Raw genomic sequence first — 12832 nt, forward strand, 5'->3', positions numbered from 1 at the left:
CCTTTGTGTGAGTTCCTCCCTTCTTCCATCTGTGTCTGCTTAGTGGGTGCTTAGCATCTCTTTTATTCATCTTCCTATATCTTGCTTTACTTGGCTAAATATTTCACTTTTGAATTTTTCTATGAGGTCCTGAAAATATCTCTTTATGCCCACTTGTGCCGTGTTTGATACTGATTATTTGCTGTTCTCATTCTCCTTTGTATTTACCTGCCCTGGGTCAATGTTCTCAGGGGTGGGAACTGGGGACTTTTTGTTGTTGATTCCTCTTCCCATCTTTTTTGTTTCTTCCAGGAGGCACTAGTTTATTTCTTTGTTGGTTACAATTCTTCTGAAGCATGCTAGCTAGGTGACCCTTCCCACTGCAGTGTGCTAGTGAGTTGCAAACAGGGGCAGTGTATGCTGGCCTCTCCCCACCAGATCAGTCAAGTCACTGAGGCCTGCACTGTATTACTATGTGCTGCCTCACCTCTGGGTCAGCCAAACCTCTGAGGCTTCACTGTGTTAGTGTGATTAGTGTGTGCCACCACCACAGGGAACTGATTTTGGATAACCTATTGGGTCTTAGCCAGGTCACGTGACCCAGGCTTAGCTCACTGCACCAATTCGGGAGAGGAACAACTGAAGTCACTGCTGCCCCTTGTGCTTGCCAGTCCTGCCTGGTCCCAGAATGTCATCCACTGGAGTCCCCCTTTTTGTGGAATGGCTCCACTCCTGTCACTCACCACAGGTTGACGCAGGCTCATTGCCAGCTCAGCTCTTTGTTCTGCTGGCCTTCCCCCGACCTCAGAGTGACTGTGCTGAAGCGGCGGGACCTCGGATGGCTTAGCAAGTCACCTGCTGTGGCGGGAGCACTGAACCTATAGCTGTTCCAGTAACAGCACCGAGACTGTATGTTTGATTGGTTCTTCTCACCTTAGTTTCTTCTTCGCACAAGAGAATTCATCTCCCTCTGTTCGGGGATTCCCATGCTGTATTATGTTGAATTCTATGTTGACTATCTCAGGGAGCCTCTGTAGCCAGCTGTCATCTTTGCTCCACCCCCGTACAAAGCAAATATTAACAGAAATGAAAAAGCAAATAAGTACTAACACAATTATAAAAGGAGACCTTAACATGCCACTGACACAAAGGGACAGATAAACCAGACAGAAAATGAGCAAAGAAATAACAGAAATGAATCACACCTGTGAACAAATGGACTTGATAGACATATACAGAGTGTTCCATCCAACATCAGAATATACATTCTTCTCAGCGGTACATGGGACATTCTCTAAAACAGACCACATACTAACTCACAGGACATATTTAAATAAATGCAAAAGATCTGATATTATCCCATGCATGCTATCAGATCATAGTGCCATGAAACTAATGAATAATGATAAAGAAGAACATGAACTAAATATAATTAACATTAAACTAAGAAATTAATGATACATGAACTAAATATAATTAACATTAAACTAAGAAATTAATGATAAAAGAAACTGCAAAAAAATCCAAAACACATGGAAATTTAATAATATTCCCTTGAGCAATCAATGGGTCACAGAAGAAATTAAAGAAATTAAACAACACCTACAAGCAAATGAAAATAGAAATACAACTTACTGGAACCTGTGGGATGCAATGAAAGCAATCCTCAGAGGAAAATTGATTGCACTGCATTCCCACATCAGGAAAACAGAATGAACACAAATAAACAGCCTGATGCTACACCTCAAACATCTAGAAAAAAAAGAGCAAGTCAAGCCCAAACCCAAAAGAAGGGAGGAAATTATAAAAATCACAGCAGAAATTAATGCAATAGAGAGTAAGAAAACAATCCAAAAAAATCAGTGAATCAAAGAGTTGGTACTTTGAAAGAATAAATAAAATTGATAAGCCCCTAGCCAATCTTATTTAAAAAAGGAAAGGAAAACCTCAAATTCATGCAATAAGGAATGAAAAAGCTGAAATCACTATAGACTCTGTGGAAATAAAGAAGGTCATCAACACCTAGTTCAAAACCTCTACTCTCATAGGTTTGATAACACAGAAGAAATGGATAGACTCCTAGAACTACCAAACCTGGGTCAAAAAGATATAAAACTGCTTAATAACCCAATTTCTATTAATGAAATTGAAAATGTAATTAAGCCCTTACCTACAAAGAAGAGCCCAGGCTCAGATGGATTCACTGTGGAATTCTACAAGAAATACAAAGAAGATCTAATGTCAACACTCCTCACACTCTTCAATGAAATCAAAAGTGAAGCACTTTTTTCTAAGTAATGCCTGGAAGCAAATATTACTCTAGTACCAAAACCTGAGAAAGATCCAACTAAAAAAGAGAACTACAGACCAATCTCCCTAATGAACATAGATGCAAAAATCCTCAATAAAATATTGGCAAACAGGATGCAGCAAATCATCAAGAAGATTATACACCATGACCAAGTGGGAGTCATCCCAGGCATGCAACGATTGTTCAACATACATAAATAAATATATGTAATACACCATATCAACAGAGCCAAAAATAAGAATCATATGAACATTTCTATAGATGCATAAAAAGCTTTTGATAAGATCCAACATTTACTCATGATATGAACCTTATAGAAAATTGGAATAGATTGTCTTTACCTCAAAATGATAAAGGCCATCTATGACAAACCAACAGCCAGCATCATATTAAAAGGCCAAAAACTGAAAGCCTTTACCTTAAAATCAAGCACAAGACAAGGATGTCCCTCATCACCACCCCTATTCAACATAGTACTGGAAATACTAGCCAGAGCAATTAGACAAGAGAGAGAAATAAAAGGTGTAAATATAGGAGAAGATGAAGTTAAATTATCGTAATTTGCAGAAGACATGATGCTCTACATAGAAGAATCCCAAATCTCCATCGAAAGACTCCTAGATATAATAAATAAATTCAGCAGTGTGGCTCCATACAAAGTCAGTACTCAAAAATCAATAGCATTCCTTTACAATAACAACAAAATCTCTGAGAGGGAAATAAGGGAAGCTACACTCTTAACACTAGCATCCAAAAAATGAAATACTTAGGAATTAATCTCACAAAAGAAGTAAAAGATGGAAAATTACAATACCATGAAAAAGAAATCAAAGGGGATCTCAGAAAATGAAAGACATCCCTTGTTCACGGTTATGAAGAATAAATATTGTGAAAATGGCCATTCTCCCAAAACTGTTATTCAGATTCATTGCAATCCCAATCCAAATACCATTAACATACCTCATAGATCTAAAGAAATCACTCCTAAAATTCATCTGGAACCAGAAGAGACCTAGAATAGCAAAGGCAATTCTAAGCAGCAAAGGCAAGGCAGGAGGATTCACAATCCCTGACTGAAGCTATACTACAAAGCTACTGTAATAAAATCAACATGGTACTGGAATAAAAACAGATCTGAAGATCAGTGGAATAGACTAGAAGATACAACCACAACTATAAACACACTCAACCACCTTATCTTTTATAAAGGGGCCAATATGTGCACTGAAAGAACGACAGTCTCTTTAATAAATGGTGTTGAAAAAACTTGCTCTCTATATGCTGAAAACTAAAACTAGACCCATGCCTATCACCATCTACTATACTGAAATCCAAATGGATCAAAGATCTAAATATTAAAAAAGAAACCCTAAATGTATTGGAAGACAAATTAGGTAAAAATCTTAAAGACATATGGGCAGGTAGAGAATTCATGAACAAGAATCAAACCACATGGGAAATAATTCCCAGAATCAATAACTGGGATCACATCTTATTAAACAGTTTCTGCATGTCAAAAGAAATTCCCAGCATAGTTAAAAGTAAACTGGGAAAAAAACCTTAGTGAACTGTTCCTCAGACAAAGGACTTTGTCTAGAATAAAGAATTTTTAAAAATCAGACCCCCGAAATTCAAAAACCCAATCCAAAAATGGGCATCTGAGATGAATACACAGTTCTCAGATGAACAAATACAAATGGCAAATAAATACATGAAAAAATGTTCATCATCATTAGTCATTAGAGAAATGCAAATTAAAACAACACCGAGATTCCATCTCACTCCAGAAAGAATGGCCAGGATCATGAAAACTATCAACAACAAATGCTGGAGAGGCTGTGGGAAAAAAGGAACAATCCTGCACTGTTGGTGGGAGTATAGACTGGTGCAACCACTGTGGAAGGCAGTCTGGAGATTCCTCAAAAAGCTGGGATTGGAAGTCCCATTTGACCCAGCTATTCTACTTCTAGGCATATTCCCAGAAGAACTGAAAACATCATACCACAATGAAATATATGTGCACCCAAGTTTATAGCAGCACAATCTGTGATAGGCAAATCTTGGAAACAACCTAAGTGTCCATCAACTGAGGAATGGATTAAAAAGTTGTGGTAGGTTTACCACAATCGAGTATTATCCAGCTATAAAGAATGATCACATTGAGATATTTATAAATAAATGGACGCAACTTAAGACCATACTCATAAGAGAAATAAACCAAACTCACATGTATAAATACTGTATAGTCTCCCTAGTATAAGAAATGGTTAGAGTACATAAGATTTTATGGTAATCATGATTCCCCATTACATTGCTTTGAAGCCTTGTAATATTTTCATTCATTAGTTGGAATGGCTTTATTCAGTTTTGTTTGATTTTATTGTGTGTGATGGTATGAACAGCTATTTTGAAGAAAACAAGACATTATGACAGCCATTGCTGATTTAATATCATCTTGCTTTGAAGTCCTTCCATGCTTTTTTTTCTTCTGTTTCCATTGGTTCTATCAGGTTTTATCTTATTGGATTTTAATATGTGTGATAGTATAAATAAATTTTTTATGGAAAATGAGATAATACCTTAGCCATTGTTCATTTTCTGTTATTTGGTTCTAAATACCCTGTAATACTTTCATTCTCTTGAATGGTTTTATACTATTTTGTTATGTTTGATACTATTGTATGTGAAGATATGTTCAACTATTTCAAAGGAAGAGACATTATGGTAGCTACTGTTAGTATCCGGTTGTCTTGTGATGAAGTATTGTGTTGCTCACATTGTTCTGTTCTGATCTGCTTTGTTTTGTCCTGTTTTGTCTTAATCTCTTTAAAATAAAATTTTTAAAAAGGTTAGAGAAATCCCCACAAGCATCAGCACACAGGAGAGCACAAGGTGGCATCAGGCATCTGTGGCTGAGCTGGCACAAGGCAGAGCTGGTTGCCTGCCCGAGAGAAAGAGAGATGAGGTTCCCATCAGAAGGTTGCACGTGGCAACACCCTCCTATCACCAGGAACCAAGCAGAGCAGCAAGAAGCTTTCTGGGGGACCTCAAGTCTCACCCACCCATGGCACCTCCTTTGGCTACAGCGATCTCTGCTCAGGCTGTTGTCAGTGAAAGGTCCTCCACCTGTTCCTCTGCTTCTAGCACCTTCCCAAAGTGTCTGTGCCTACATGCAGGTTCATCTATTTCCATCCAATTCTTCCCTATGCCAGACTTGGGCAGATTCTGCCTCCCTCCAGGCCAGGGTAGAGCGTGCAAGGGTGCAAGGAGAGTACCTGTCTTCAAGGTGGGAGGTACAGCAGCCTGTTTCCAAGATGATCCCTGAGAGATGGTTCATTTGTATCATCTGGTGTTGATGTGTCCATGACAGTGCAAAACCATCACCAGTGGACAAAATGGGTGATACAGCAATGTGGTTTTAAGCACAACATTCATTTTTTTTAAGTGCAAAGTCCTACACACCCAACCTCTTCTCAAGTCATACAAGATCTGTTTTCTCCTTGTGATTTGTGGGACCGCATAGATCATTGTGAAAACAGTATCCAGACCCTCTTGAAAAGCACACACTCAAATCTTTCCATGAGGAGATGCCCAGGAGTTGCCTTGCTGTAGCATCTGAAGACCATGGATGCTCTGGGGTCTCCTCTTCCACTGAGCAGCACCGAAGTAGATGCATTTCCAAGTAGAAAGACCCCTGGTCAACTCAGACAACTCGAGTGATGAAAAGTAATCTGTGATGTGAGTTCTGAGTGAATCGCGGGTCAGTACCAGGCCCAATCCAGGCCATGCTCAATCCGCCCTCTGCCTGGCATAAGTGTCCACAGGTTATCCCAAGACATGGTCTCCAGGGGGCTGGCAATGCCACTGCTGGCCTGTGCTGACAGGCAGGCGGTACTCTTGGCATGGTGGCCAAGGCACAAGGTAGAGGAGCAGGGCCAGGAGCATCAGTGAGTCAGGCTGGAAAGCATTCCAACAGTTGGGGATGCCAGGCCTGCAGGGAGCTATGCTCAGCCCTAAGACTACAGAGCAGTGTGCAAACCAGGCACAAGGGCTGAGCTCAAGACCAAGGAAGCCAGTCTGAAGATCCGTGTCCCAGAGGGGTAAGAGAAGACCAGCCTCCAGAATAGCCTCCTTGGACCTCGAGCACCATAGGCACCACCCAACAGAGAACTAGGCCTTGGCCTCATCCTTTGCAACTAGCGGAGCCAGCATACCACCGTGCCATGCCCCTGGGAAAGTCACTCCCTTCCCAATGGTAGCCTTGGCCCCATCCATCCCAGCTCTCTCTGGCACATGGTGGACAGGCCCTGACCCACCCTGCTGGGCTCAGCACCAAGAAGCCACATTGTCTGAGGTTAAACAGCAGAGCTGGAGCCCATTGTCTCTTCCTAAAGGAAATTTAGCTAGAAAAGCTCCTGCAGACTCTGCCAAGTGCTTTCAGATACTGCTTTTCACTATAGCAGACAGAAGCATGTATGTGACAGGGTTGCTTAAGGCACCCATGAAGTGACTGCTGTGTGCTCACAGTCAGCTGCCTGTTTCAGCTTTGGTCATAGGCAGGATGGAGCCTGGGGCTGCCTGAGTCATAGCCCTGCCTGTGCTTGAACTCCCCAGTATCTTCTTGGCTCCTAAATTGCAGATGGCAACTGGAAATGCAGTGTACCTTACTGTGAGTCATGAAAAGCCCAGCTGGGAGCACAGAAAGAAAATAGGAGTAGGTTACTACATTATCCTGTTTTAATTCGGAAGGGCAGTGCTTCCTTGGGGCTGGCTGAGCCTCCTATCAGTCACCTCCTTCGCAGGGCACATGGGGCCTGCTTTCCACACTGTCCCAAATCACACTCAGCCTGAAGCTTGCTGGTTCAGGCCAGTGCTGACCTAGGTGTTTCTGCTATGGAGGGCATGGGGGTCATCAAAGGAAGAGGACACCCCTGTGGGTCCCTGGATTCTACCCAAGCTGTCAGAAGAGACTGAATGTGCCTGAAACCTCCACAGCTTATCTAGATTTTGGTAGCTGTGTGCTCAGAGGGCAGTGGGGATGCCGTGGCTCCTGATGACTCCCACAGGCCTGAGTCCCACACACCTGACTTCATGACACAGAACCTCTCAGGGCTAGTCACATGGAAGACACTGACGTCTAGGACCTGGAGAGGGTGTTTAGGAGCAAGTAACAACCTGCACTTGAATGCAACCACAGGCCTCTCTGGCAAGCTTGACTCATTTTCCTCAGTGGTTAGGTAAGGCTTCCAAGGTGCCAGGGTCGGGGGACAGAGCTCTCCCGTGTCTCAGAACCAGGCCATAGGTGGATGGGTTCAGCTGATCTTCAAGCAGATATGAGCTCAGAGCAGCCATCTGACTCCTGCAGCATCAGAGGCTTTGGCACAGGCCTCTCCTTACCTGTGAGCATGGGGAGGACCTCCTGTGGGACAGGAAGGGGCAGTAGTTGCTGTGGCCAGACACTACTGTGAAGGGACTGTGAGTACACTCAGCCACCCCTGAGGGGACAGAGGCCCAGAGCCAACACTGAGTGTGGCAAGGCCTGGGAGAAGAGTGAGGCCCTCACCTACACTGTCTAACTCCAGCTGCCTCACCAATCTGAACCAATTTTGTTCGGGACAACAGCAGAGCCTTGGTACGGGGAAAACAGCAGCAAAAAGGTCTCCAGAGGGCTCAAGTGGGGAGCCCCAGACAGCTGTGCAGCATGTGGCTGTGCACCACAGGACTGCTTACATGCTCCACACAGCTAGCAGAGACTTAGTGTGGAAAAGTAAAAGCCAATAGCTCACTTTTAATTTTATATAGATTGCCTAGTGAAGAATAGTTTGCATATTGTGCTTAATGGAATAGGCTATTGAATGAATTTCACCTAATGGTTAAAATTAAAATTTTAAGATTTTACTTTTAAAAAATGGGAATCCTAGAAAATGTCCCAGGCCAGCATCCTATTTCTGTTGGATGCAGATTTAGAAATGTGGATTCTTATCCTGCCTGGTCTAGTGTCTTACTAGCTGGTCAGCTACTAGACTGTTTCCTTTATGAAACCAGCCCAGGATCCACCACAGTTAAAGGAATAGCTGAAGATGCTGTCCACATCAGTGATGGGGTTGGCACTCTGCTATCTTCTCATTTCTCCATAATAAATAAGCCTGTCCCATATGGCTGAACAGGCTGTGCACCACACAAGAACAACACATTTGAGTGAGGGATGCTGTTCACACAGATTTGATTCTCACTGTTACATTCTCCCAGCACACAACAAGGATCTTGTTCTAACAAAATGAGTGTATTATAGTGATTCTTCCACAGAGGAAACTAAGCTATGTGGAAGAGGGAACACTGTTTTCTGATTTGCTCACAACCCGTGGCTGCCCCATGTTAGCCATGCCTGGCTTCTCCAGCCAGCTGCCTTCCTTGGTCTGGCCTCTGTCTATCTCAGGCCTGGTGCAGCAGAGGGAGGAACTCAATCCTGTCATGCAAGCCTTCACTGACAGGCACCCAGGATATCTACTTACCTTCTCAGCCCTCTTATCCTCCAGTCTACACCCTGTGCCAGTGGGGCTGGATGTGGATAGGCCCCTGCCAGAGCCCGCGCTGACATCCCCACTGAGGCTGGTGGTGCTGACACTGGGCGGCATGACAGCTGATGCAGCAGAGGTGAGAGGGATGGCTGGCCGGGGACTCGTCTGAACCAGGGACTGCTGGCCATGCTGTGGGGACACCACAGAGCGAGGCCTGAGGCTGGTGGCAGGCAGGCGGGATGGGGAGCTCTGAGAGCGCAGGGGTGTCACGGTGGCAGTTGGCCGATCCTGGGCTTGGGTAGAGGAGTGGGTGGCTGGGATAGGAGTGGAGAGACAGTGGGTAGATGGTTAGTCTGCAGCCTGCTGTGCACCCAGCACCCCTTCTCTCAATGTGGTCTCTTCTCCTGCACCTGGCCCCCAGCATAGGTCCTCCTGCTGAGGAGGAGAAACAGGCTGGGAAACTGCAAAGATGCACTCTCATATCTTCAAAGCCCAGTGACCAGCCTTGCTCCCTGTATAACAACCCTTCCCCGGGGAAGCTAAATCTCCCAGGCTGCTGAGTAAGGGCTCATTCCCAGTTTCTGTGATGCACTCCGGATTACCATGCTTCACTCCTACAGCAAAATACCTGAAGCTGGGTTCAGTGAGCCTGCAGTCCTGGATTCATAGCTTCCGTGAACTCACGTATCATGGCAGATCCATCTCAGGAGGGCCCATCATGGAGGAGGATCCCTCACAGTGGTGAGAATGTGTGCAAGGCAGTGCCTACAGCACAGTGGAGACCAGAGTGTGAGTAGGGGCCAGGCTTGCTCTTTGCATAATGGGCCTCTTTCAAGAACCCCCTCAGGATCCCACAAGAACCAACACAATTTTTTCACTGGCCAGCACCCTGTGAATAGTGACCACTTGGCCCTACCTATTAAGAGACACTTGGAGGACAAATCACGTCCACATTACAGCATCTTCTAATTGGTTTTCTGGGCTGTCACAAATCCATGCATTCCCAAGATTTTTCAAAACGTCTTGGTTAAAATGTCCATAAAAGTAAAATCTGGAAAAGCATCTCGGAGAAGCCATGAGATAGGCCAGAGTTATGAATCAGCACTACACACCAGCTGATCCTGGTCTACAGCTGGCTCTGCTTAGCTCTGACCCTTGGATTCAATACTGGACTCAGGACCTTGCTTAGTTGGGGCCAGAGCATGAGAGGGCTCTGGCTGGTGACAGTCACAGGAGGATTAAGGGTGTGATAATTAAATTAGTCCATTGGTTAGTTTAATATAGGTCTAGGTGTGGGTAGTGGGAAGCCCCACTCTGGAGGAGGTGACTCCAACCAATAGGTTTGCAGCTTGGATGGAACATAAGGTGAGAAGGAGGAAGACAGGTTCGCTGCTTGTCTGGCTTGCCATTCTCAGTTTCTCCTCTCCCAACCCCCTCTGCATGCCACCCTGCCTTGGAGCCAGCTTAAAAAGACTGAAACCTCTACAAACTATGAGCCAACGTAAATTTTTCCTCCTTTAACTTGTGTTGGGTAATTTGTCCCAGCAATGAGAAAGTAACTAAGGCACCAGGTAACCAGATGTTTAGAGAATAGTGACAAGAAAGTGGGTACTCGGCACAGATGCAATTATTTCACAAATATTTTGGATCCATAATTGACTGAAGCACATGGAACCCATAGATGAAGAGCCAACTATACACAGAAATACAGCTGTTTTTATATTGATTTTGTATCTTCAACCTTACTGATTTTTTTTAACTCTAGGGGTGTGTGTGTGTGTGTGTGTGCATGCGCGCGCTTTCCTTAGGATTATCTATATGTAAGATCATGCTATTTGCAACTATAAACAGTTTTACTCCTTCCTTTCCAATCTGCACATCTTCCTTCCCTTACCCAGCCTTGCTAGAATTTCAGTATTGAACTGAAGTGAGGACAGCAAACATCACTTCCTGTTTCTGATCTCAATGGAAAAACTTCAGTCTGTTGCCCCTAAGTATATTACCTGTGCATCTTCACAGAGTCCTTTCCGAGGTCAAAGAAGTCAAAGTCTCAAACAAGAGTCATTGTCTGAGTCTCTGAAATCAGGAATGGATGCTAACATCCACACTATTGAAACAGCCATGTCATTTTTAGTTTTTTAATGAGTCAAACAGATTGTCAAATGTTAATTCAAACTTGCTTTTCTAGAATAAACCCTACTTGGTGTATTGTCTTTTTAATATACTGTCATATTTGATTTGCTAAAGTATTTAGAATTCTTATATCTGTTTGTGAGATATGTTTATATGTGGCTTTACTTTCTTGGAATGCCTAATATTACAATGCTGAATATTCAGAAAAAGAAAGTATTCTCTCTTCTCAATTTTCTGTTTCTACAGAATTGTTATATTTTCTTCTTTAATTATCATACATAAATCATCTGACACTGGGATATTCTTTGTGGAATCCTTTAAAATAAATTTTTAAATAGATATGGGCTATCTGGATTACTTATTTTTTCTTGGACAAGTATAATAATTTGTCTTTCAGGAAATATTTCAATACATCTATTTCATTTAATTTGTTGAATTTATTTGCATGAACATTTTAGGTAATTCTTTATTTTCCTGTAGAATCTGAAGCAATGTCACCTGTTATTCATGATGGAAATAATTTGTGTATTCCCCACCCCCTACTTTTAATTTGTCTGCTAGAGGTTCATTATTGGTCTTCTCAAAGAATCACCTTTTGGTTTCATTGGCTTTCTCTATTGTTTTCTGTTACACTGATTTCTGCACTGCCCTTTTCTACTCCCTTTAAGCTCCCTTTGCTCTTTTTATTCTAGTTTCTTCAGGTACAAGCCTACACCATTCATCTGACAGTGTTCCTTGCTTTTTGATTATAGATGTTTACAGAGGACACCATTTGTGACATCCCACAAATTTTTGATAAGTTGTGTATTCATTTCATGCAGCTTGAAATGCTAATGCCATTTTTATTTCTTCAATGTTCCATGCATTATTCTGAAGTATGTTTACAAATATTTGAAAACTTACATATTTTAATTACTTGTGATACTGATTTCTAATTCAACTCTACTTGGTAAGGAATGTAGTTTGTATAACTTAAATCTTTTTATATGTATTAAGATTTAAATACTATAGCCCAGAGCTGTTCTATGTGCATTTAAAAAGAACACATATTTTGATGTTGTTGGATGGAACATTTGCTCCCCATATGTCAATTAATTCAAGTTGGTTTTAGTATTGTTTAATATTTTCTGGCTATTTGTTCCATCACTTATTGATAGTAATGTTGAAATTTCTGCAATTGTGGATTTGCTGATTTCTTCCTATACCTTTAACTGCAATTGTACATACATTTTGAGCTCTATTATTTGGTGCCTAAATATTTCAGGTTATTACCTCTTAATTAACTGACTCTTTACCATATATGAAATTATCTTTTATTATCACTAATAATATTCTTATACATTCTACTTTGTTCAGTATTACAACACAGCCATTCCAAATTTCTTTGGATATATGTTAGCATATTTGTAGCTCATCACTGGTAAATTCCATACTTGCAAATGCTGTATATGGTTCAGACTTAAAAGACTCCCTAAAAGTCTCATGTATTCAGAGGTAAGGCTTTTGGAAAGTGACTGGGTCAGGGGATATTATACTCATGAATAGGTTAATCTATTGATAAATGCATGGCTGACTGTACTGTTAGGAGGTGGGTCTTGGTTGGAAGTGGGTCACTGAGGATGTTACCTGGAATGTGCATTCTTGTCCCCAGCTCCTCCCTTCTCTATGCTTTCTGGCAGCTGTGGGGTGGGCAAATCTCCTTTGCCATCCCTTCTACCATGTTGTTCCTCCCTTGGAGCCAGCTGACCATGCACTGAATCCACTGTGAGCTAGATAAACTTTTTCCATTAAGTTCTGGATATCAGGTATTTTGTTCTAGCAATGGAAATGACAAACCAATGCCTGTGCTGCTATCACGGTCCTGTTCATGCATGTCCAGAGTTGTAAACAG

General features: G+C 42.3%; 1 protein-coding gene across 3 annotated transcripts in view; it reads right to left on the reverse strand.

Moving 5' to 3' along the window:
* Positions 1 to 12832, reverse strand: part of Sh3rf3 (SH3 domain containing ring finger 3) — a 203754-nt gene that overhangs the window by 20262 nt on the left and 170660 nt on the right. For all 3 annotated transcript variants that reach the window (XM_013154460.3, XM_063229711.1, XM_013154459.3), the window contains one exon: positions 8803 to 9122. In XM_013154460.3, coding sequence (XP_013009914.1) covers positions 8803 to 9122 — 320 coding nt within the window. The remainder of the gene's footprint in view (positions 1 to 8802; positions 9123 to 12832) is intronic.

Source organism: Cavia porcellus, unplaced genomic scaffold, assembly GCF_034190915.1.
Source record: "Cavia porcellus strain 051 isolate PalLab524CR breed Dunkin Hartley unplaced genomic scaffold, mCavPor4.1 scaffold_18, whole genome shotgun sequence".
Lineage (NCBI taxonomy): Eukaryota > Metazoa > Chordata > Mammalia > Rodentia > Caviidae > Cavia > Cavia porcellus.